The 25753-nt window shown below is 39.4% G+C and overlaps 1 protein-coding gene and 1 pseudogene across 8 annotated transcripts in view; one reads left to right on the forward strand and one right to left on the reverse strand.

The window, feature by feature from the left end:
- The window catches only part of SCAPER (S-phase cyclin A associated protein in the ER), a 678157-nt gene that overhangs the window by 45082 nt on the left and 607322 nt on the right, over nucleotides 1-25753 (forward strand). For 7 of the 8 annotated variants that reach the window (XM_077128470.1, XM_077128471.1, XM_077128472.1 and 4 more), the window contains one exon: nucleotides 2841-2958. In XM_077128470.1, the coding sequence (XP_076984585.1) occupies nucleotides 2841-2958 (118 nt within the window). Of the gene's footprint in view, nucleotides 1-2840; nucleotides 2959-25753 lie in introns of those variants that run through there. The other variant, XM_077128473.1, reaches the window with a different exon arrangement.
- On the reverse strand, nucleotides 1968-2617 carry LOC143656561 (large ribosomal subunit protein uL1 pseudogene; annotated as a pseudogene).

Below are 25753 nucleotides of genomic sequence, written 5' to 3' on the forward strand. Positions count from 1 at the left end.
ACTTTTGTTTGGGAGTAATGTGTTTCTTTCCCTTCACATACTCCCCCAAAAACAAGCAATTGAAATAAACCATTATGTGGGGGAGAAACCCAAAATGGAATGTTCATAGTTACACAATACAAATGAAAACATAAGCACTCTGAAGGGGGTGAGGATGAAAGTAGCTAATTTAAGTAACTTTTGAAATCAGTACTTTGACTAGGCATTGTAAGGCCAAGAACAAAAAGAATTGTATATAAATGCTGTAATATAGTTAGAAAATGTGCTTCCCAGAAGAGTGGGTTAGCAATTCTGAAACCCCCTTGTGTGTGTACTACAATGGAAGGCCTGTGTAAATATATTGTAGATAATGAGAGCAGGGTTTCTCACTGTAGAGAAAGAAGTTACAAATAAAGAAGGGGAAGGCTAAAATGAATACTTTGTTGTAGGATTGAAACCAGAGATAGTATAAATTCATGTTATATATGCATATACTAGTATACACATACACACACATATATATACACATACATACATATTTACATACAGGTACCGAAGTACAGATGTATATATGGGTGGGTTAGTATGTATACATATAGTTCCTATTGTTTCTCATGATTCTGTGGGTTGATTGGGTAGTTCTTCTACTGTGGTGTCAGCTGGTACAGCAGCAGTCATCTAGAAGCTCCTTTGGGCTGAAGTATCCAACCAACATCATTTGATGGATGCTGTCTCTCGGCCAGGAGTTCTGCTAGGGCTGTTGGTCACAGTACCTAGGCGTGGTTTCTCTATGTGACTTGGGCTTCTCTTGGCATGATGGCTGGATTTTAAGAGTGACTATCCCAAGAGTAAACCTTCTGAGAGAACCAGGAAAGCAGCAAAGCTTCTTGTGACCTAGTCTTAGATGTCCTGCAGTATCACATTCACCTCATTTTATTGGTCAAAAAGTAAGTTACAGGACATATTTAAGGGAAGGGAATTACACAGGGCATGCATACAAAGATGTGGCTTACATGGCAGGAGTGCATCTATGGAGACTAGCAGTCACACTAATTAATTCATGTATTATTTTTTGGTTTATTCACTTGGGTTGTTAATTCTTTGAGGAGAAGTTGCAGTACCTTCTATTTCTTTGTATGTTTTTCAGTGTCTTATATAGTGATTTGTACATAGTAATTGCTCAATAGGTATTGTTGTCTAAGTATTCCAGCAATGGTGAAAGTCCAGTCTTAGAAGAGCTAGAAGAGCGGATGAAGGCACCCATTAATTGGTCTGGAATTTTGGTCTGGGCTCAGTGGTAAACTTTTTTCAGAAAGAGTCAGAGAGACCACTTATAGTTAAGGATTACTAAGAATTCTGCGTCTTCATGCTCATATGGATGCTTTAGGACCCCTTTCTTTTCATAGATGTTTGATAATAAAAATAGACTATTTTGAATAATATTCCTTAGTGGGGAGGTTTATCTTACTGGCCATGGCTCCCACTGGCCCAGGGTCTTGGTAGGCCTGAACCTGTAAGCTAATGTTGCTTTCAAGCTGGGAGAGGCTAGAGCAGACAAGGAATTATATATATGAGCAGTACACACACACATCTATATATAGCAAACACACACACTTGTACACATTACATGCAGGAGTTTGAGTTTTAAAATTTGCAACTTAAATATGTCAGTTACAGGATTATTATTTTTGTTCCAATAACTTAGAGGTAAAATTGTCTAGCTGGTAATTGAGTAGAAAGGTACTTTAGTGATGTCTCTCCGGGAAGAGAAAAGATTTTCTAAGACTTTTTCTGCTGCAGAGAGCTGGCAAGGGAAATACACGGTCTGTTTGTACAAACTCGTCTCTTTGACACTTTGACCTGTTGATATGTAAGGGGTGATGCTTAATGGGTAGATTGCAGTGTTTGTGCCCTTTAGGACAGTTTTTCAAAGCTTAGCTTGTATTTATTCTTGAAATATTTTATTTTATTTTTTCTTTTTACTGGGACTAGCGTTTATTGAGCTGTGTCTTAGTATAGCACTGGGACTTGCCCATGGTGTTCTTGATATATCAAGTCCAAACATTCTGCCAATTCTTTGTGAGCAGTGATACCAAGAATTTGACAGCCAAGTGAATATTGTACACAAGCTTGTGTCATCGTCATGTAGCCAACAGCCACAGCCAGATACAGCACCTTTTTCATCTGGAACTTGACTGTGGACTTCACTTCATCAACTTTGGCCACCATGTTCTCCTTGTGGGTCAGCATGGAAGGGACTTGTCAGCTTTATTCAGGCCTGGGCCCAGGATTCATCGAATCTGCTTGTTCATGGATTCAGAGGCCAAAATGCCATCATACTTCTTGGCCGGTTTCTTCATTAACTTCTTATTCTTGTTGAATTTCTTCAGAACTTTGATGTCCATATAGGAGCTGTCTACAGCCTTGACTTCATCACATTGCTAGTGGTCCCCCAGGACACACACAGAGAACTTGGGGTGGGGAGTAGACTTAAGCCTGATGGTGTCCGAGAAACGTTTGTCCCGAGTTCTTCAAGCTGATGTGCAGTTCCACATTTTTGGTGCTTGCACTGGTTCCCAGGCAGGACTTCCCACACTTCCTCATAGAGGGTGTCTTGAGACACTCTGCTCGTGGTCCTTCATATCGCAATAGTTTATTTTTAAAGTTGTAGAATTCAGTCTTTTTTGGAGCTAAGAAAAGCTGTGACTTAGTTTATCTCTGTTTATCTTCCTTCTCAATCCCAAATTAGGTTTCAGTGTTTCCTTTCAGAGAAAATGTGAGTGAGAGTGAATTTATCTGTCAAATATATTCTATCTGTTCAGTAAGGTAATCTAATAAACATTCTTTTTTTCTGTATATAGGCTTCATTCCAGCGTTCCAATAGTCATGACAAAGTAAGGAGAATAGTTGCAGAGGAGGGCCGTACGGCAAGAAACCTAATAGCTTGGAGTGTTCCACTAGAAAACAAAGATGATGATGGTATGTATTAAAATATTTGGTTTTATTTTTATGTAAATTAAAAGGATATATTTAGTCTTAAACAGGAGATAGACTGAAAACTGTTTACCATAAGAATTCTAATGGGCAGATTAGTATATATTAATAAGGTAATTTCATTATTGCTTATCTTACTTTATCAAATACACTAAGGGTTTCATAACTGTTAATATTAGTTTTGCTCTTTCAGGTAGAAATGAAATTGGGTTTATACTTTTATTACTATGAGATTTGTTTTTTTTTTTGGTTAAAGAAAACTTAGATTTTTCTTTTGTTAAATTCTTTTGAATTGAAAAATAGGTTTTAAAAAATTCACTATATTTACAGTGATTAGCTACAGTTTAATGTAATGATTTTAAAAATAAAAGATGATTATATTTCTTTACTTGTCATGATTTGAACCAGAAAAGAATATCTTCTTTATTCAGTCCCCTCCATTTGATGGATAGGGGCAGTGTGAGGCCAGTGCTTTTGGGGATCTAGAAGTTTGGATGGGGATATAGGAAACAGGAGGTTGGAGTATGCCAAAGGAGATGTCACTATGAACATTTTCAAGAACTTGTAGACTATTTTTCATATTGGGTTTGTCTGATGTTTGTTCATGATTAGATTTACATATCTATTTTTGGCAAGAATTCTATAGAAGTGATATGTCCTTTTCAGTGCACCAGGGGAGGCAAATGGTGTCAGTTTGTCTCATTACTAAAGGTATCAGTTTTAGTCACTTGGTTAAGGTGATGCCTGGTAAGTTTCTCCCCTGTAGATTAACTATTTTTTCTCTTTGTAATTATTTAATAGATAATTTATAGGAAAGTAGTTTGAGATTTGTAACTACTGTGTTTCTTTTGAAATGGTCCACGCTCTATTGGTTTCCATTGATAATTCTTCTTTGAATACGTTATTACTCTGGTGCTTGCAAAATGGTAATTTTTCAAACTTCGTTATTCCACATATATTTATTAGTTGGTGTTCCAGTGTAAGGAAGAACGTGCCCTTCTCCTGTGTATTCATGTATGTATATATTTAGTTATGTAAATTTGAGTGGACTCATGATTTCTTATCTTACTTTAATTTTTTTATTGTAAAATATAGTTTTATTTTCAAATCAAAGAAAGAAGAAGCAATATTCATAGCAGACTTCAGCAAGTAGTTACAGAACAGATCCAAGAGTTTGTCCTGAGCTATCATTCTGCCATCTCAGATTTTTCCTTCTAGCAGCTCCAAAATACTGGAGGCTAGAAGAAATATTAATACAGTGATTCAGCAGTCATACTTGTTATTTAAATCCTATATTCTTTATTATTCCTCCTCCTCCTTCTCCTATTCTATAGGGATCTTTGGGCAGCGCCTGTTCTGACTAATTTTTCATGTTGAGAAGGAGTGTCCACACTAAAGGATAAGGAATGTAATTAATTGATGAGTTTGGAGAGTCTGGTCCCTCTGAATTTCTGGATTTATCTGACCTAGGAATCCTTTGGGAATTACAGCTTCCAGGAAGGAAAATTTAGTGGATGAAACCTTTATAGAGTCTCAGTTCGAGCCCTAGGTGTTCTCCAGAGTCAACAGGAGTGATGCTGGTTGGGATTTAGCAAACCATGGTAATTAAGTACTATCTGACTGAAGCTTGCATAATAGTCACATCCAGAATAGCCTCTTGACCTCATTCAATCTCTCCTGGCCACTCATGCCTTATTTTTTTTTTTTATTAATTAAAAAAAAAATTAACACAACATTTTTTTTTCATGCCTTATTTTATTACATCTCTATTCCTCCCCTTGGTCCAGAAGGTGTTGTTGATCCCATGGTGCCAGGACGAGATTCATCCTCTTGAACTGTGCACCATCTGCCAGGTAGACCTTCAGCCCTGGATCTTATGTATCCTGCAGGGTGGGGAGGGCAATGACCTTCCTTGCAGAGTTGGGCCTAGAGAGAGAGAGAGGCCACATCTGGGTGGCAAAGAGCTTTCCTGGAAGCAACTCTCTGGCCTCACCATGGGCAGTCTTAGCTTCTCCCTGACGGAAAGAAGTTTTATAAGGCCAAGCCTCAAAATCAAAGACCTGACCCATTTTCCTGGGTGTCCCCAATGGTTGAGAGGGTACGTGGGGTTTCCCAGATTGGACCGTTCAGATAGTTCCGTATATAGATATATTTTTTCCTTCAGACCCTCAAGAGACTCCACCAATGCCTCCCAATTATCAGTCCACCACAGTTTGAGATGTGTCCCACACTACACTAAGGTACGCAGACCTATGAGACCGTCTTCCCACTCTGGACCCCAGGAGTCAGGGCTGCTCAAAAGAGCTATATAGACAGGCTGATCCAGATTATGCATTACGGAAAATCCAGGTTCCAGACACAAAAACCCCTCAGCCTTAGGTCCCACCCAGTAGGTGAGGGTCTAGAGTACATACATTATCATCCTCCACCCTGTGGTCTGATTTACCCCATACCCTTCAAAATAGACTTTGTTTTTAACTCCATTCTAGGTCTGATCTCCCCTTGGTCACTTCCACTGTTCTTGTATATAGCCATGCCAAGCTTCCAGGCTGCAGCTCTTCTTCACTGGGTCCCAGGTGTCATAGAGTTACTTGAAGTCCCAGAGAAATACTAGATGATACGTACACAGCTTGGTGTCTCAGCATCCAGAAAAACATTTACAACTTGAGTCAAAGTGGGGCTGCCACAAGGGCTTACAATCTAGGCTCCAAACTTCCTACAAGTATTTCTGAAAGAGACCTTAGCATATTAGTTCTTTTGTTTCTAGCTTGTCTTGCACAACACACTGTCCTTAAGGTTCATTCAGTTCATTGCATGCCTCTCGACAGCCTTCCTTTTTGTATTGGCATCATATTCCATCATATAAGTGTATCAGAGTTCACCATTCTGCTTCTCAGTCACTAGAACTTTTGCCTTCCTCCATCTACCATACATCATGGATAATGTCCAAAATAAAAAAAAAAACCACCTTACAGTATTCTCACTTGATTGTAAAATCAGCAGCACTCTCAATTTTAGACGATTTTCATTGGTCTTTACCAGAGTCATAATAGCAGAATCATGCAGTATCTATCCTTTTCTGTCTGACTTATTTCACTCAGCATTATGTTCTCAGGGTTCCTCCATGTTGTCATATGCTCTGGTACTTACTTTCATCTTACTACTGCATAATATTCCATCGTATGTATATACCACATTTTATTTATCCTGTCGTCTGTTGATTGGAACGTGGATTGTTCCATCTTTTGGCAATTGTGATTAGTGGCACTATGAACATTGGTGTGCAAATATCTGTTTCTTGTCACTGCTTTCAGCTCTTCCAGGTATATACTGAGTACTGGCATTGCTGGGTCGTAGGGCAACTCAATATTTAGTTTTCTGAAGAATCGCCTAACTCTTCCACAGCAGCTGCACCATTTTTCATTACCACCAGTAGTGAATAAGTGTTGCAGTTTCTCCACATCCTCTGCAACATTTGTAGTTTTCTGTTTATTTAATAGCAGCTATTCTTACAGGTGTGAGGGGATTTGTCATTGTCATCTTGATTTGCATTTCCCTTATGGCTAGTGAAAATGAGTATCTCTTCATGTGCTTTTTAGCCATCTGTATTTGTTCTTCAGATACGTGTCTATTCATATCTTCTTCATTTTATAACTGGGTTGTTTGTTCTTTTGTTGTATAATTTCTTTATGTACACATGGTATCAAGCCTTTACCTGATATGTGGTTTCAATTGAATTATTTGACTATTGACCTTTGTGACAAAGTCCTTTGAGGCATAGCAGCTCTTTTCTTAAGGAGTTGACATTTGTCTACTTTTTTCTTTCGCTGCTTGTGTTTAGGTGTAAAGTTTAAGAAGCCACCTCCTGTTACTAGAAAGATATTTCCCTGCATTTTCTTCTAGAAATTTTGTGGTTCTGGTGCTTACATTTAGGTCTTTAATTCATTTTTAAAAATATTTTTGTTGTAAACAACAAACATACATACAAACATTCTTGACATGGTTATAATCACAATATCATCACATAATTGTGTATTCATCACCGTGATCATTTTTTTGAACATTTGCTTCTCTCCAGTAAAAGAAAGAAAAAAGAAAAAACTCATACATGCCATTCCCCTTACCCTCCTTCTCATTAACCACTAGTATTTCAATCTCAATTTATTTTTACCTTTGTTCCTTGTATTATTTGTTTATTTTTACTCATCTGTCCATACTGTAGATAGAAGGAGCATCAGACACAAGGTTTTCACAATCATACAGTCACATTGCAAAAGCTATATCATTATACGATCATTTTCAAGAAACACGGCTACTGGAACACAGCTCTACAGTTTCAGGCACTTCCCTCTAGCCACCCTAATACATCATAAACTAAAAAGGGGATATCTATATAATACATAAGAATAACCTCCAGGATAACCTTTCGACTCTGTTTGAAATCTCTCAGCCACTGACAATTTATTTTGTTCCATTGCTCTCTTCCCCCTTTCAGCTAAGAAGGTTTTCTAAATTCCTTGATGCCAGGTCCCAGCTCATCCCCAAACTGCCTTCCATAGTGGGTGCACCATTTTACATTCCCACCAGCAGTGGATAAGTGTGCCTCTTTGTCCACATCCTCTCCAGCCCTTTTCATTTTCTGTTTTTTTGATAATGGCCATTCTAGTGGGTGTCAGATGATATTCATTGTGTTTTTGATTTGCATTTACCTAATAACCAGGGAAGTTGAGCATCTTTTCATGTGCCTTTTAGACATTTGTGTGTTCTCTTCTGAGACATGTCTGTTCATGTCTTTTGTCCATTTTTAAATTGGTTTGTCTTTTTGTTGAATTGAAGAATCTCTTTATATATTCTGGATACTAGACCCTTATCTGATACGTGATTTCCAAATATTGTCTCCAATTGTATAGGCTGCCTTTCTACTTTCTTGACGAAGTTCTTTGATGCACAGAAGTATTTAATTTTGGAAAGTTTCCCGTGTATCTGTTTCTTTCTTCAGTGCTCGTGCTTTGGGTATAAGATCTAGGAAACTGCTTCCTATTACAAGTTTTAAAAGATATTTCCCTACATTTCCTTCTAAAAGTTTTATGGTCTTAGCTCTAATGTTTAGATCTTTGATCCATTTTGAATTAGTTTTTGTGTAAGGTATGAGATATGGATCCTGACCCTCTTTCGTTCTTTTTCATGTGGATATCCAGTTTTCTAGGCACCATTTATTAAGGAGACTGTTTTGTCCCAGGTGAGTTGGCTTGACTGCCTTATCAAAGATCAATTGTCCATAGATGAGAGGGTCTATATCTGAACACTCTGTTTGGTTCCATTGGTCAGTATATCTATCTTTATGCCAGTATCATGCTGTTTTGACCACTGTAGCTTTGTAATATGCCTTAAAGTCAAGTAGTGTGAGACCTCCAACTTCATTTTTCTGTCTCAGGATATTTTTAGCTATTTGGGGTACCCTGCCCTTCCAGGTAAATTTGGTTATTGGTTTTTCTATGTCTTCAAAGTAAGTTTTTGGGATTTTAATTGGTATTGCATAGAATCTATAAATCAATTTAGGTAGAATTGACGTCTTAACTATATTTAGTTTTCCAATCCATAAACACATTATGCCCTCCCATTTATTTAGGTCTTCTGTGATTTCTTTTAGCAATTTCTTGTAGTTTTCTTTGTATAGGTCTTCTGAATCCTTAGTTAAATTTAATCCTAAATATTTTATTCTTTTGGTTGCAATTGTAAATGGAATTTTTTTCTTGATTTCCCCCTCAGAATGTTCATTATTAGTGTATGAAAGCACTACAGATTTTTGAGTGTTGATCTTGTATCCTGCCACTTTGCTGTACTCATGTATTAGCTCTAGTAGTTTTGCTGTGGGATTTTTGGGGTTTTTGATACATAGTTTCATCTCATCTGCAAACAGAGTTTTACTTCCTTTCCAATTTTGATGCCTTTTATTTCTTTTCCTTGTCTAATTGCTCTAAGAACTTCCAACACAAAATTCAATAACTATGGTGACAGTGGACATCCTTGAGTTGTTCCTGATCTTAGGGGGAAAGCTTTCAGTTTTTCCCCATTGAGAATGATGTTAGTTGTGGGTTTTTCATGTATTCCCTTTATCATATTGAGGAGGTTCCCTTCTACTCCTATCCTTCATAGTGTTTTCATCAAGAAAGAATGTTGAATTTTGTCAAATGCCTTTTCTGCATCAATTGAGATGATTATGTGTTTTTTTTGCTGTGATTTGTTGATATGATATATTACATTAATTGATTTTCTTATGTTGAACCATCCTTGCATGCCTGGAATAAATTCCACTTGGTCATGATATATAATTCTTTTAATGTGCTGTTGGAGTCGATTTCCAAGAATTTTGTTCTTTAATCCATTTTGAATTAATTTTTGTATAGGGTATAATTTAGGGGTCCTCTTTCATTCTTTTGACTATTGATATCCAATTCTCCCATGCCCATTTATTGAAAAGACTGTTCTCTCCCAGTTCAGTGGATTTGGGGCCTTATTGAAGATCAGTTGTCCATAGTTTTGGTGGTCTGTCTCCATACTCTTTAATTCAGTTTCATTGGTCGATACATCACATCTATACCCTGATGTTTTTGGCCACTGTGGCTTTATAGTAAGCTTTAAAGTTGGAAAGTGATAGTCCTCCCATTTTGCTCTTCTTTTTTAGAATATCTTTATCTATTTCGGGTATCTTTCCCTTCCATATAAATTTGAGAACTTGTTTTTCCAAGTCTTCAAAGTCAGTTGTTGCAATTTTGATCAATATTGCATTGAATCTATAGATCAGTTTGGGTAGAATTGTCATTGTAATGACATTCAGCGTTCCTGTCCATTCATGAGCATGGAATGTCATTCCATCTGTTTTGGTCATTTTAAATTTCTTTTAGCAGTGTTTTGTAGTTTTCTGTGTACAAGCCCGTGACTACCCAGGTTAGGCTTATTCCTAGATACCTGACTCTTTTGGTTGCCATTTTGAATGGAATTTTTTCCTTATTTGCCTCCTCAAGGTAGGTTATTTCTTATATATAGAAGCATTACTGATTTTTGTACATCAATGTTTTATCCCTCCCCTTTGCTGAATTTGTTTATTAGTTCAAGTAGCTTTATTGTAGATTTCTCAGAGTTTTCTAGGTAGAGGATCATATTATCTGCAAATAATGAAAGTTTTACTCCTTCTTTTCTTATTTGGATGCTTTTTATTTCCTTTGTTCTTTTTTATTTTTTTTCAAGCATGCACTTTGTATTTATTTCATTAATCATTTCCATAGTCCAAAGCAGACATTCATCTGATGAGGTCAAATGACTTGTCCAGCTACAGAATCCATACCCATGGAAGGTCTGATCTGTTAACTTGATGCTCTGGGGTTCATCAAATACCTTCTAATTCAGGAAATGGATAGATGCCTCATCTTCAAGAAAGAGGAGGAGTGGGAAGGAATCCACTTGCGGCTACCTTCAGGGCTGACTTGCACACAGTGGCATCCTCCTTTTATGTTTTCCAGTCAAGTATTCTATGACTGTCTCATGAGAAGACCTCTGTCTTCAAGACCTGGAAAGGATGGCAGAAGACGTGAGAAAAGTTGGGTGTTTGGGTGGCAGCTTAGTCTCTGTTGAATACTTATGTGTTCTCACCAAAGCGGGCACTTCTGGGAGGTGATCCGAATCTGAGCAGTAAGGGGTGATAAGTGAATCCTCTTAGCAGATAGTTGGGTTGGTTCCCTACTGCCAGACTTCCTGAGATGTGAGAGCTAATGCACTTTCTATTTTAGTGCTGGTTGCTGGCATGAGAGCAAGCCTCTTTCTGAGTTTAGCCATTGCATTGGTTGGCCTTTATTTTACAACCACCTCTGACTATAAATCTAAGCACTTCCCTTGCATCCCACCCAAAAGAAACTAGTTTAAAATTACCTGTGTTACCTAATCTGCCTTTTAAAAAGCATTGATTACCAAAATTTTTCCATCACCCCAAATAAAAAAATCTATCCATTAAGCAGTAACTTCCCATTCCCCCTCTCTACAGCCCTTGGTAACCTCCGATCTACTTTCTGTTCCTATGAATTCGCTTATTCTAGTTATTTCATGTCATTGAGATCATACAATATTTGTCCTTTGGTGTCTGTCTTATTTCACTGATGTCTTCAGGGTTCATCCATGTGGTTGCATGTTTCAGAACTTCATTCCTATTTATGGCTGCATACTGTTCCATTTTATATATGATACATATATACACATATAACCACATTTTAAAAATCCATTCATTGGTTGATGGACATTTGGGTAGCTTCCACTTTTCCTTTTTTGTGAATAATGCTGAGGCACTGTTTTCAATTCTTTGGGAGTAAATACCTAGAAGTGGAATTGCATGATATGTCTTTGACTTAGACCAAATATCCTGATTCCTGATATCAGTTAAAGGGCATTATTATTAAGAGATTAATTATTTTATTAATATCATGATAGCAAAAGGCAGCATTTATCAAGCATTCACTATGTGTCAGGCACAGTGCTTAAGCTCTTCCCATAATGTACTGTTTATCAGTCTCCCTTTTATAGATGAAACCATAGAAGAACAGAAACTATGTGAGAAACTCAAGACTATGTATCTAGGAAGTAGTACTGGGTGCTGGCAGTTGACCCCAAGTTGAGTGGCTCCCTCAGCTGTTCTCTTCAAGTTTGAGTTACCTCTCATGCCAGGGACTGAAGTATTAATCCTGAACTAAAATTGCATCGCCCTTCCTAAGATCAGCAGCTCTGCTTTTTGACCTTTTTACCCTTTGCTAGCTAGTTTTGTTCACTTGGTTGGATTGCAGTGGGATTGGCCAGCTCTGAAGCTTTCTGAAATCTTAAAGTATCACAGCCCTTGTTGCCCAATCTGTATTCTAGTCAGTGGGACCAGACTCAAATTTCGAATTAGTTCCAAATATGCACATCATTTTTTTCCACAGAGATTCCAAGATCCTAAGAAACAGGGCCAATGCTTTGTTTTTCTTTGGTTTCCCCCAGAGAGCCTAGCATGTTGGTGGGTGTGTAGAGGTAGTTTAGTACCGCTTAGTTTGTTAGGGGAACAGAATAATCTCAGTTTAAGTGGGTGACTTCTGTTGATAAAATCTGCTTTAGAGTGGTAATAAGAATCTTTATCTCTTTAGAACAAATGCGGTTTGCTTTGGCAACTATAAAGCAGACCAGAAATGTCACTGGGAGAATTGTAGGGGCCCATCATATAGAGCTTTTTTTTTCTTTGAACTTTTTATTTTGAAATAATTTCACACTTACAGAATGATTCCAAAAATAATATAAAACTCATAGAGAGAATTCCAACATATTCCCATCCTCCCAGATACCCATTTTCACCAATTAAAACGTTTAAACATCTCTCTCTCTCCATCTATTAGTTCTTTGCTCTATCCATCGCTCTCTCTATTTATTTATTTTTTGAGCATTTAAGAGTAGATTGTATGCATCATACTCCTTGAACACATAATACTTCTGTATTAGTTAGGATTCTTTAGAGAAAAAGAATCAACAGGGAACACTCGCAGATATAAAATTTATGAAAGTGTCTCATGTGACCATGGGAATGCAGAGTCCAGAATCTGCAGGGCAGGCTGTGCAGCCGACGATTCCGATGGAGGGTCTGGACGAGCTCCACAGGAGAGGCTTGCCAGCCAAAGCAGGAGGGGCCTGTCTCTTCTGAATCCTCCTTAGAAGGCTTCCTGTGATCAGATTAAGCATTACTCGTTGCAGAAGCACTCTTCTTTGGCAGATTACAAATGGAATCAGCTGTGGATGCAGCTCACATGATCATGATTTAATTCTATGAAATGTCCTCATCGCAACAGACAGGCCAGCACTTGCCCAACCAGACAAACAGGTACCATCACTTGGCCAAGTTGACTTAAGAACCTGACCATGACAGTCTACCCCTTGTAAACTTGGCAGGTATACGTACCACCTTAAACCATACCTAATTTCTAAATAAAAAACAATAAAACACACATTTTTTTCTTTCACCTAACAATATTCAACTGTCCTGCATATAACTGGAAACACATTATATCTCTCCAGAATGTGGTGCAAAATCCTTGGGTAATATTTACTCTTAAACTTGATATCTTACAACTTAAATAGTATAACATGAACAAAACAGTATTACAGTTCTCGTTTCTGTAACTGATCACGTGGTCGAAGTTCATATTTATCACTACCTTCTTCCACTACCCATTCCACTTCAGCCGGCTGTGGTCCTTTGCCTGGTGGGGTGACCCAAACCTTCATTCCTGAAGTTTCAGAGCCATTGGTAGTCCTGCCTGGATTGGGTTGTTGCAGTTTTTCATTGATTTTAATCACAGGGCATGGTAGTACTAAAAGACGCTCTAGGGGATCTCCTATATCCCAAGAAAACTCTTCTTTACCTCCATTATGTAGTTGCAGTCCTACTTCCCCGTGATAGTCAGGGTCAATCACCCCAGACAATAATGTAATCCCCTTCTTGGCTTGTTGATCCAGTGGCATAAGTAGCCCAAAGTGATCAGGTGGCAATCTTAGATTCCAGTTCAATGGAATCATTGTTGTTTCTCCTAGTGGAAGCACTCCCATTTTGAAACTAAAACCTGTAGACCAGCAGAGCTCAGGGTCGCAGGGACAGGAAGCAGAAATTTTCCTAGTGGATCACTAGGGGTAATAGTGAGTGGTATGCGGGAAGGGAGGTTTGCTAAGCCTTCCTCGATGGGGGGTCTTCTGCGGCCAGCGGTCGGGGGAAGCGTTGGCCTATGCCTCCGGGGGCTCGACAGGGCAGGACGTGCAAGCGGGACGGAAATCAAACCGCGGGACCAAGTGGAGTTAGCAGGACTGCGCACAAGGACCTTTATTAAGGGAAGTACATTTGCTTATATAGAAGCGGTGGAGAGGGGGATAATCTCAGGAAAGGGTGGCCGTGGGCTTAGCTGATTGGTGGAAGGAGACATTATATCTAAATATGGCTTGGGACGGAGGAGAAGTGGAGGATGGGGGTGGTTAGAGCCAAAGGGAGAGAGAGATAAGTGCGTGAGGTGTTTAGTAGCCGGGTAGAGGGTTGAAAAAAGGTGGCCAGTAAAGAAGGCTCTGTGATTGGAGGATAGGATGACGCTATCAGTTGCTGGGTAAGGTGTGGTTGAGGAGGGGCCTGGTTTGAAAGTATACTGCAGTGGTACCACTCCCATTTCCACCCCTTTGTTCCTGGACTCATGGATCCTGACTATGAGAGAAACAGCATCATACAGCTGATGCTGATTCAGAGCATATACACCTTCCTGGAGGATATCACCCCAGCCTTTCAAGGTGTTGCCACCTAGTTGGCACCGTAATTGAGTTTTCGAAAGGCCATTACACCATTCTGTCTATCCAGCTACTTCTGGATGATGGGGAACAGGGTAAGACCAGAGAATTCCATGAGCATGTGCCCATTCCCATACTTAATTTGCTGTGAAGTGTGTTCCTTGATCAGAAGCAATGCTATGCGGAATACCATGACGATGGATAAGGCATTCTGTAAGCCCATGGATGGTAGTTTTGGCAGAAGCGTTGTATGCAGGGAAAGCAAACCCATCTCCAGAGTATTTGTTTATTTCATTTAGAACAAATTGTCCCCCCTTCCATGAAGGGAGTGGTCCAATGTAATCAGCCTGCCACCATGTAGCCGGTTGGTCACCTCGGGAAATCGTGCCATATCGGGGGCTGAGTGTGGGTCTCTGCTGCTGGCAGATTGGGCATTCAGCAGTGGCTGTAGCCAAGTCAGCCTTGGTGAGTGGAAGTCCCTGTTGCTGAGCCCATGCATAACCTCCATCCCTACCACCATGACCACTTTGTTCATAAGCCCATTGGGCAATGACAGGAGTTGCTGGGGAAAGAGGGTGACTGGTATCCACAGAACGGGTCATTTTATCCACTTGATTATTAAAATCTTCCTGTGCTGAAATCACCCTCTGGTGCGCATTTACGTGGGACACAAATATGTTCATGTTTTTAGCCCACTCAGAAAGGTCTATCTACATACTTCTTCCCCAGACCTCTTTGTCACCAATTTTCCAATTATGGTCTTTCCAAGTCCGTGACCATCCTGCCAAACCATTAGCAACAGCCCATGAGTCAGTATATAAACGCACCTCTGGCCAGTTTTCCTTCTAAGCGAAATGAACAACCAGGTGCACTGCTCGAAGTTCTGCCCACTGGGAGGATTTCCTCTCACCACTGGACACCTAGAAATTTCACTGAGGTGGAAGGCCTCTGTATTTTTGTTGGATTTATCTCTCATCCTCTGACATGCAAATGCCTTACCAGTAAGTCTAGAGTAGTTGCTACTTCTTGCTCACTAGGTCCAATCAACATGTTATCATCAATATAATGGACCAGTGTGATGTCTTGTGGGAGGGAGAAACGAGCAAGGTCCCTGCGGACAAGATTATGACATAGGGCTGGAGAGTTGATATACCCTGAGGTAGGACAGTGAAAGTATATTGCTGACCTTGCCAGCTGAAAGCAAACTGTTTCTGGTGGTCCTTACTAATAGCTATTGAGAAAAAAGCATTTGCCAGATAATAGCTGCATACTAGGTACCAGGGAATGTATTCATTTGCTCAAGCAATGATAGCACATCTGGAACAGCAGCTGCAATTGGAGTTACCACCTGGTTGAACTTACGATAATCCACTGTCATTCTCCAAGACCCATCTGTTTTCTGCACAGGCCAAATAGAGTTGAATGGGGATGTGGTGGAAATCACCACCCCTGTATCCTTCAAGTCCTTAAATTCCTCCAGGAATCCGGTATTGTTTCTGATTTACTATTTTGTTTGGTAGGGACAGTTCTAGTGGCTTCCACTTGGCCTTTCCCACCATGATAGCCCTCACTGCATGAGTTAGAGAGCCAATGTGGGGATTCTGCCAGTTGTTCAGTGTGTCTATACCAATTATACATTCTGGAACTGGGGAAATAACCACAGAATGGGTCCGGGGGCCCACTGGGCCCACTGTGAGATGGACCTGAGCTAAAACTCCATTGATCACCTGGCCTCCATAACCCTCCACTCTGACTGGCGGACCTGAGTGACGTTTTTGTTCCCCTGGAATTAATGTCACTTCTGAACCGGTGTCTAATAATTCCTGAAATATCTATCATTTCCTTTTTCAAGGCTGTTGGTCTCCTTGGGGAAGGCTTGGAGGAAGATTAACAGTATAAATTTGTGGCAGTGTAACAGGGTTCTCCCCCAAAGGGACCTGGCCTCCCCTTCATTCAAGGGGCTCTGGGTCTGTAAAGTGTTTCAAGTGTGGAAATTGATTAAGGGGTTGAGACTCTGTGTTTTTTTAATTCAGGTTAGACTTCTGTTCACTTGACCTAGAACTCTTTTGTTTATACAGCTCAAGCAACAATTTAGTAGACTGCCCTTCTGTTGTATTTCTAGGTGCCCCATGATTTACTAGTCAATGCCACAAATCTCTGCGAGTCATATAATTTTGATGCCTGTCTATTATAATAGCCACGTCTACCCTGTCTTTGGTGATTAAATGCAGTCACCTGGCTTCTGCCAACTTGGGATCCAGTCCTCCCCATTGTGTTTAAGGATTCCAGCTCAGTGACAGCAGTTCCTACAGTAATAACTGACCTACAGAGAAGTGTAACCACAGAGCTCTTCAGGGATGATGGTGCTAGTCTCACAAATTTATTTCTCACTGTTCTGGTAAAAGGTGCATCCTCTGGACGTTCCTGGGGTGTGAGAGCAGGCTTTGCATGATAAATCCACTCTAACATTCCAATCTCTCTAAGCTTCTGGATCCCCTCATCTACATTATACCTCGGCAGTTCTGGCATTTCAACCTCAGGTAATGCTGGCCACCTTTTGATCCATGTTTCAACCAACCATCCAAACAAACTGTTAATACCTTTTCTTACTCCTCAAGCTATAACATTGAATGCAGAATGTCTGCTCAGTGGGCCTATATCAATAAATTCAGTCTGATCCAGCCTTATATTCCTTCCTCCATTATCCCACACCCTTAAAATCCATTGCCACACATATTCCCCTGATTTCTGTCTAGATAAATTGGAAAACTCACACAGTTCTTTTGGAGTATAACATACCTCCTCATGTGTGATACTTTGTACCTCACCTTTAGGGGCCTGTTGGGACTTTAGTCTATTATTAGGTCTGGAAGAAATGAGGGGTGGTGGGGGTGGGTCATGAAAAGAATTAGAAATATCTTCCAAGCCATTTGCTTCTGGGCCTTCATTTGCAATTTCATCTGGTGAAATGGGATTAATCACTCTAGGGCTAATCCGGGTGGCCAACTCCTCAAGGCAGGCTGGAGGTGGGGCAGTTATGTCCTCAGGGCAGACTATTACAGGGTTATCTGGAGAAGCCTCAGCATAACCTAGGGTTTCAACCTCATCCCCGACATTGTCAATCCACATGTCACCATCCCATTTTTCAGGTTCCTACTCCTTTCCAATCAATGCCCTCACTTTAATGGCAGGCATCATGCAACATTGAGATTTCAGTTTACGTTGTAAAGTTGCTACTCTAACAATAAGATTCTGAGTTTGATTTTCAGAGATCTCAGGTGTATGGCTACAGGAAATAAGATTTTCCTTCTGGATACTCATAGAAATGTCTACATCTGTCAGACGATGCTTAAGCTTCTCGTTTGAATCCTTAAGCCCTTCCTTTGTACTCCTAATGTAGCCAGTGTATATAACAACAACCAGCCAGCATCTCTATGCCTCTTATTTCCACAAAACTCTGTAAGGATGTCAAAAACATTATCCCCCAGAGCCTGGCTTCATACAAGTGAAGCATTAAGAGAATCGAATGGGAGATTCAGAGAATGCTGCAGCACCATGAAGCGGAGAGTCCATTGGAGATGAAGAAGGAAAACACCTCCCGGGGAGCTTCACGAAACCAGAAGCCAGGAGAGTAAGCTAGCAGATGACACCGTATTTGTCATGTGTCCTTCCAGCCAAGAGAGAGAAGCCCTAACTGTGTTCGCCATGTGCCTTCTCACTTGAGAGAGAAACCCTGAACTCCATCAGCCTTCTTGAACCAAGTTGAGAGCATGGTAATTGTTGGAAAGGCCATTCTTGAAAGGAATAATTTCACTGACTTCAAAAATATGAGGATGGGTTTCCATATGCCGCCATTCTGTTCTATTTCCCACTTGCATCTTTATGTCCTGGCACCAGTCACTCAGCTTGGCTTCATATCAAAATTTGTTTATAGAGTCAATTCCTAGTGGTTTATCACAGCTGATTATTTGATTGATAAACTATGAACATGAAAATGTCAACATTAAGAAGACTTTCCTAATCATAGTCCAACATAAATTAATATTTTGATCCCTTTGAAGTCTACTTGCTATTTTAAGGTTTGTTGGGTTTTATAAGCAGCTATTGCTGAGTAGCCTGAGATCTTTTCTGAATGTATGTTTCTTGACCTATGATGTAGTTTAAATAAGTATCTGTCATTGACTTCTTTGTTTTAATGGTTAGTTATCTGAAGTGTAAGATACTATGGATAAAATTCCATAAAAAATTGTTAATCAATAAGGGCTCTGTATTTTAAAAATTCAAATATTTTCATTTCTCAATAGTAAAGAGGAATGATTTATTTATATGTGTCCACTATGAAGAATAAACAAGTATAAAAAATACTTTATTAGAACCTTTATTACTTTGAAGGAGTAAAAAATTAACTATTTATTGATGGTTCTTTAGTTTTAAACACAATTATTCAAAATATGGAATACTTCAATATAAAGCAATCTCTGATCTTGTTGATGGAAAGAGGTTTATCATTTTTCACTTAAATTTCAGATGTTTGTTTTTAACTCCTAAAACCTAGCATTTTTGTAATATACTGATCCTGAAATTTGGGAACAGTGAATTTGTAATAACAGTCACTGGGGCTAACAACAGAAGTCACTGCAATGGAATTTACTGTAGGAACATAAATGGGGAAGAAACATAAAGTGGTTATGTTAACATATTAAAACTGACAGAAACTATTGCTTCATGGCTTGATTTTTATGCCAAAGGGAAATTTAAAAGATTTCATCATGAAAAAGGCCTCATTTGAAAGAAGAGATAGACTTGGTTATTAAAATAAATTTTCATATCTACATTTTAATATTAAGGACATATCATTTCATGAGGTGTATTTCTTTAGGACTTGCCTGTTGGTGCTAAGCCATTTAAATACTTCTGTGTATCTCCAATAACTGTAGTGAATGTGAATGGAGAGTAAGTGCTGAGACCTAATCCTGCATTGTGTCAGTGTATAATGGGCCCATGTACATGAATATAAATGGACATAAGGATTAATATATTGATGTTGGAAATGAGCTGAAATTACTAGTTTTCTTTCTTTGGGTGTTTGTGATGTAAAATATAGTTTTAAGAAATGAAATGCTGCAGTGTTTGGTTGAAACATCTGAAGTCAATATTGTTTAGTTTGTTAATTCATTTATTTTTTCAGTAAACATTTGTTTAGTATTTAATGCATACTATGCCCTGTGATAGGATCAGGGAATAATAGAAATGAGAAGAGACAATCTGCTTCAACTGTTAATAAAGGGGTAAGACAAAATCAGTGGTTAGAATTTAGGGTAGAATGTGTTGTAATGGTTATGTGTCCAAAGAAGAGATTGGAGGAGGAAACACCTCTGAAAGCATGTGGCAGTGAAGCTGAGTAGTAAAGACTTAATGTTAGGCAGGCAGATTGTGGAAGTTTAGTTGAGGGACCACATGTACTTTTCTTGAGTTCTGCTTTTATTATTATTTACTTTACAATTGAAATGAATGTCAGTTTCATTTTAATCATTGGCAGTGGGGAAGGGAATTTGGAAGTTGGTATTATGGGCTGTCAAAGTTGGATTACAAGGTTTTCAGCATTGCTTTGTGAAGTAGCTCACCGAACACCTACTTGTTAGCAGTTACAAGTTTCCATAAATCAGCTAAAATCTGACCAGCTATAGGAAAGGAATTTTCAACATGTGAAAATTGAGTGCTTAACTATGTATGCTTGCAATGATATAACTGACAATAGTATGAAAATAGTATACAAATTATTTAAGGTGTTTTGAAATGCCTTATGGATCTCTTCAAAAATGTGTTTAGTCCATTAATTTAATTTATATAGTTAATATTCATATGTTTTTCTTCTTTGTGGAGAGTCTCTGCTTTTACATGTAAAGATAATCAAATTGCTACAATAAAAATTCACTTACCCTTAAAAAAGAAAAAAAAAGAATCGAATGGTGATATTTTGACTATCTCTTTTGCCAGCTTACCCATGGATTGGGACTGTCATTCTGATTATGGGAATCAGAGTCCTTAATGCCTTTGAGTCCAGTCAGAGTAGAAAACCATTCATAAAAACCCATTTTTAAGGTACTTTTTCTTAAGAACCACTCCTGGTACCAAGATGTATTAGTTAGGGTTCTCTAGAGAAACAATCAGCAGAGAACACTCACAAATATAAAATTTATAAAAGTGTCTCACGTGACCATGGGAACACAGAGTCCAAAATTTGCAGGGCAGGCTGTGAAGCCGATGATTCCGATGGAAGGTCTGGATGAACTCCACAGGAGAGACTTGCTAGCCAAAGCAGGAAGAGCCTGTCTCTTCTGAATCCTCCTTAAAAGGCTTCCAGGTATCAGATTAAGCATTACTCATTGCAGAAGACACTCCCCTTTGGCTGATTACAAATGGAATCAGCTGTGGATGCAGCGTGACATGATCATGATTTAATTCTATGAAATGTCCTCATCGCAACAGACAGGCCAGCACCTGCCCAACCAGACAAACAGGTACCATCACTTGGCCACGTGGACACATGAACCTGACCATGACAACTTCCATGTACATTTACTAAGATCAAGGATATTCACTTATGTAACCTCCTTAAGTACAGTTATCAAGTTCAAGAAATTTAACATTGATACAAAGATTTCAACTCTATACAGGCATTCCTGTTTGTTCATATGTCCCAATAATGTCCTTTTGAGCCTTTTGTCTTCCCTTACAAGATCCTCTCCAGGAGCACATATTGCATTCACCATTATTTCTTTAGTTGGTCTTTTTTTTTTTTTTTCAATTGTGGAAATCTTGTGCATTCATATTGGCCTCTTTATATCAGGTGTCTTTGTGCTGTGGAATTGCTAAGGTGACTGCTGTCTCATTAGTCTGTGCAAAGGACAGAACCAACCTCAGCTCTGAGATTGAACCTGGTTTGCTTGATGGGGCCTTAAAGTCTCATCTGCCAGGCTGTGTTGTTTGGTTTTGCTGCCGGTTGGTTGATTTGCACACGTGCCTGTCTGAAAACAGCACAAGCTGCCCAATGGCTCCCATGCTGTTGGCAGGGGAGGCCTTGGAGAGAAGCGTCAATGCATGTTTCAGAGTGGGGGGCTATTTTTTTTTTAACCCCATTTTGGCCAGTGAATGCTCAGACATTCTTTTCAGCCTGCTTCATCCTTGGCTTATCTTGGGTGAACAAAGTGTTAAATTACAGCCAGCTGGGGGCGTCCTGCTCTTCTGGAGCTGGAATGCTCTATGGGTCCCTTTTCCAGAAAGAATTTTGTTGGCTTTTCTTGGATCTGGTCACTTCTTTTATGTTACTCTATGAAATGAAGAACCCATGCCTATTATTTGTGTTTCTGCAGGCTGACTTGGGGTAAGGTTGCATCCCTTGGTGGCATATTAGAGAACTAGGGACAGTGGCAAGCTTACCAACCCCCAGACACGCAGATGGCATCGACCCTGTGGTGCTTGTCACCTCTCTTTCTTCCTCTGCCCCAGGGAACGTGAAGGGTCAAGGGCATCATAGGTACACGATAGCCAAATGGTGTGGTCAGTGACTTGCAAGAGACTTTCTGTAGATGGAGAACAGCAGGTCCAAGTGGCACCTAAGTCATGAGTGGAGACATTCCAGGGAAAAATGTTTGGCAAACTCAGTGGCAGAGCCAAGGGGGCGGGCCTTCAGCCTTATTCAACTTTATTCGTGGCTCTGATATAAATTCACTCCAAGTTCAGATTTCTCTGGGTTCCTTGTGTATCTAGTGGGTACCACTGAGACTGCTAGAAAGACTGAATGATGCTGAGCAAACAGTGAGCAGACTTACTGACATAGCAACCTTGGCATATCTGTTCAGAAGAAGACACTCAGAAGCAGACAGGATCCTGGAGGGTTTTTTCTGATGAGGGTTTCATTATAATTGCTTTGTTCAAAGGAGCCCCTTCTACCCCCTTACTGTACTTGGCCATCAAAACCTTGTTTAATGCTTCAGAGGAAGGAGGAGGAAGTGCTGGGGGCATATGGAGCCCTAAATTGTGTAAACTCAGAAGAGAAGGCAAGGTGAGGGAAGCAAAGGGTAGTAGACATGTTCTTGCTAATTTTCACAGCCAAAGGCTGATTCTCTGACTCAAGGATTGACCCTACATCCAGGGTTCCTCTGTCACATCGGAACACACATGGTGACATTTGCTGGTCCTTCTCTCTAGGGTTCTGGTTTCAATAGCTGTCTCCAAAATGTCTCTGGGCATTTCTTTCTCTCTCAGCTTCTCCCGGGTCATTTTTTTTCTCTGACTCCAAATGTCTGAGTTCTGAGCTTTGTCTGGATGCCTTTTATTTCTTTCTTCTAATTGCTCCAACTAGGATGTCTAGTTCAATGTTGAATAATAGTGGTGGCCAATTCCTGATTGCCTTATTCTTGAACTTAGGGGGGAATGCTTTCAGTCTCTCCCCATTAAGTATGGTGCTTGCTGTGGTTTTTTTTTTTTTTTTCCATGGGTAAGCACTGGGAAATGAACCCAGGTCTCCGGCATGGCAGGCGAGAACTCTGCTTGCTGAGCCACCCTTGCTATAGGTTTTTAATATATGTCCTTTATGACTGAGGAAGTTTCCTTCGATTCTTTCCTTTTGAAATATTTTTATCAGGAACAGATGCTGAATTTTGTCAAATGCTTTTTCAGCGTCAATCGACATGTTCATGTAATTTTTCCCTTTCAGTTTGTTAATGTGATGTATTATGTTGATTGATTTTCTTATGTTGAACCACCCCCTTGCTTCCTGGTATAAACCCCACTTGGTCATTGTATTAGTTTGTTAATGCTACCAGAAAGTAATAAACCAGAAATGGGATGACTTTTAAAAAGAAAATTTAATAAGTTACAAGCTTACAGTTCTAATTCTATAAAAATGTCCAGCTAAGGCATCCAAAGAAAGTTAGCTTGACTCAAGGAAGGCCAGTTTGGGAAGGCATGTGGCTGGTGTCTCTGCTGGTCCTTGTCCCAGGTTTGTTGCTTCCAGTTTCTTATGCCAGTGGTTTCTTCTCTAAGTATTTCTTCACCTTCATATAGTTCCTCCACGATACTTTCTGGGTTCTAGCTTGCTTAGCATGTCTTGGGAAAGCATGTGGTGTTGTCTGCTGGGCTCTTCATCTCCAAACGTCTGTGTATGCATCTACTTCTGAGGTTTCTCTGAAATGTTTCCTCTTTAGAAGTATTCCAGCAAACTAATCAAGACCCACCTTGAATGTGTGCAATAGCTCCATCTATTCAAAAGGTCACTCCCACTTTGGGTGTGTCACATCTCCATGGAAACAATCCAGTCAGTATTTCCATCCCACAGTATTGAATCAGGATTAAAAGAAACATGTCTGCCCACGCAAGATGGCATTAAGAATGAAAACATGGCTTTTCTAGGGTACATAATATTTCAAACCAGCATGGTTGTGATGTTTAATTCTTTTAATGTGTTGTTGGATTTGATTTGTAGTATTTTGTTGAGAGTTTTTGCATATAAATTCCTGAATCTTGAGAGATTGGTGTGTAGTTTTCCTTACTTGTGGCATCTTTATCTGGTTTTGGTATTAGAGTGATGTTAACTTCATAAAATGAGTTAAGTAGCGCTCCATTTACCTCAATTTTTTGGAAGAGTTTGATGAGGATTGTTGTTAGCTCTTTTTAGGAAAGTTTAATAAAATTCCACTGTAAGCCATCTTGTCCTGGGGTTTTCCTTATGGGAGCATTTTTGATAACTGATTGATTCTCTTTACTTGTAATTGGTTTGTTGAGATCTTCTGTTTCTTCTCAAGTCAGTATAGGTAGATTCGTGTGTTTCTAGGAGTTTGTCCATTGCATCTCAGTTGTCTAATTTGTTGGCATATAGTTGTTCATATGTTCTATTATAATTATCTAAATTTCCTTAGGATTCATGGTAATGACCCTCTTCTCATTCCTGATTTTGTTTATTTGCATCCTCTCTCTTTTTTTCTTTGTTGGTCTGGCCAAAGGTCCATTAATTTCATTGATTTTCTCAAGGAAGCAGCTTTCGGTTTTATTGGTTCTTTGTATTGTTTTGTTTTCCAGTTTGTTTATTTTTGCTTAAATCCTTATTTCTCTTCTTTTATTTGCTTTGGGATTAGTTTGCTGTTCTTTCTCTAAAGGTGAACAGATTAGTTTTCTATTTTTTCTGTTTCTTATTTTTGCCCTATTTTCTTTCTTATTTACTGCCCTAAACCCCTTATATAGGGGTTTAGGGCAGTAAATTTCCCTTTCAGCACTGCCTTTGTTGCATCTCATAAATTCTGATATGTTATATTCTCATTTTCATTCATCTCCAAATCTTTCCTGATTTCTTTTTTTTTTTTTTTTTTACATGGGCAGGCATCGGGAATTGAACCCGGGTCCTTGGGCATGGCAGGCAAGCACTCTCACCTGCTGAGCCACTGTGGCCCGCCATTCTTTTTTTTTCTGATTTCTTTAGAAATTTCTTCTTTGCCTACTGTTTATTTAAGAGTATGTTTAAGCTCCATATGTTTGTGACAACTCTGGTTCTTTGGTGATTATTAATTTCCAGCTTCATTTCATTGTGGTAAGAGAAAAAGTGCTTCGGATAATTTCAATTGTATTAAAGTGGAAAGACTCATTTTATGTCCTAGCATATGATCTGTCCTGGAGAGAATGTTCCATGTGCATTACAGAAGAATGTATTTCCTAGTGTTTTGGAGTATATATATGTCTATTAGGTTTAATGTGGGGTAGTTGATGGCTGGTTAGCTGATGGCTGGGGGTAAGCGGCGGTACTGAGTCACTTACACAGACACAGACACACAGCACACGACTCAGGAGACAACCCGCAGGGGAAAATGGAAGGCGTCTGCTTTATTCAGGAAGTGCACAGGCTTATATAGGCTGGGAAGCATGCAGGGACATGTGTCGGGCTGGGATTGGTGGTCGTTGTTGCTAGGCTGGAGGGCAGATTACCGGGATTGGTCACCGTTGTTGCTAGGGCGGAGGGCAGATTTCAGGTTAGCCATTTTGTGTTGCCTTGCATCAGCCGCGGCAGCCATGTCAGCGATGTTTTATGGCTTCTCCAACAATAGCAATATTTTATGGCTTCTCCAACAGTTTAGTTCATTTATCACATTGTTAAATTCTCTGTTTCCTTGTTTATCTTCTGTCTGGTTGTTCTGTCTATCGTGGAGGGTGATATTGAAGTCTCCCACTATTATTGTTGAGATATCTGTTGCTTCTTTCGTTTGCCTCTTGTACTTTGGGCCTACTTCATTGGAATCATAATAATTTATTGCCTCTTGGTGAATGGTCCCTTTTATTTAGTGTCCTTCTTTGTCTCTTATGATATCTTTTCATATAAAGTCTATTTGATCTGATATTAATACAACTACTTCTGCTTTCTTTTGTTTACAGCTTATATAGAGTATCTTTCTTCATCCTT

This window comes from Tamandua tetradactyla, chromosome 14 (genome assembly GCF_023851605.1).
Source record: "Tamandua tetradactyla isolate mTamTet1 chromosome 14, mTamTet1.pri, whole genome shotgun sequence".
NCBI classification, from domain to species: Eukaryota; Metazoa; Chordata; class Mammalia; order Pilosa; family Myrmecophagidae; genus Tamandua; species Tamandua tetradactyla.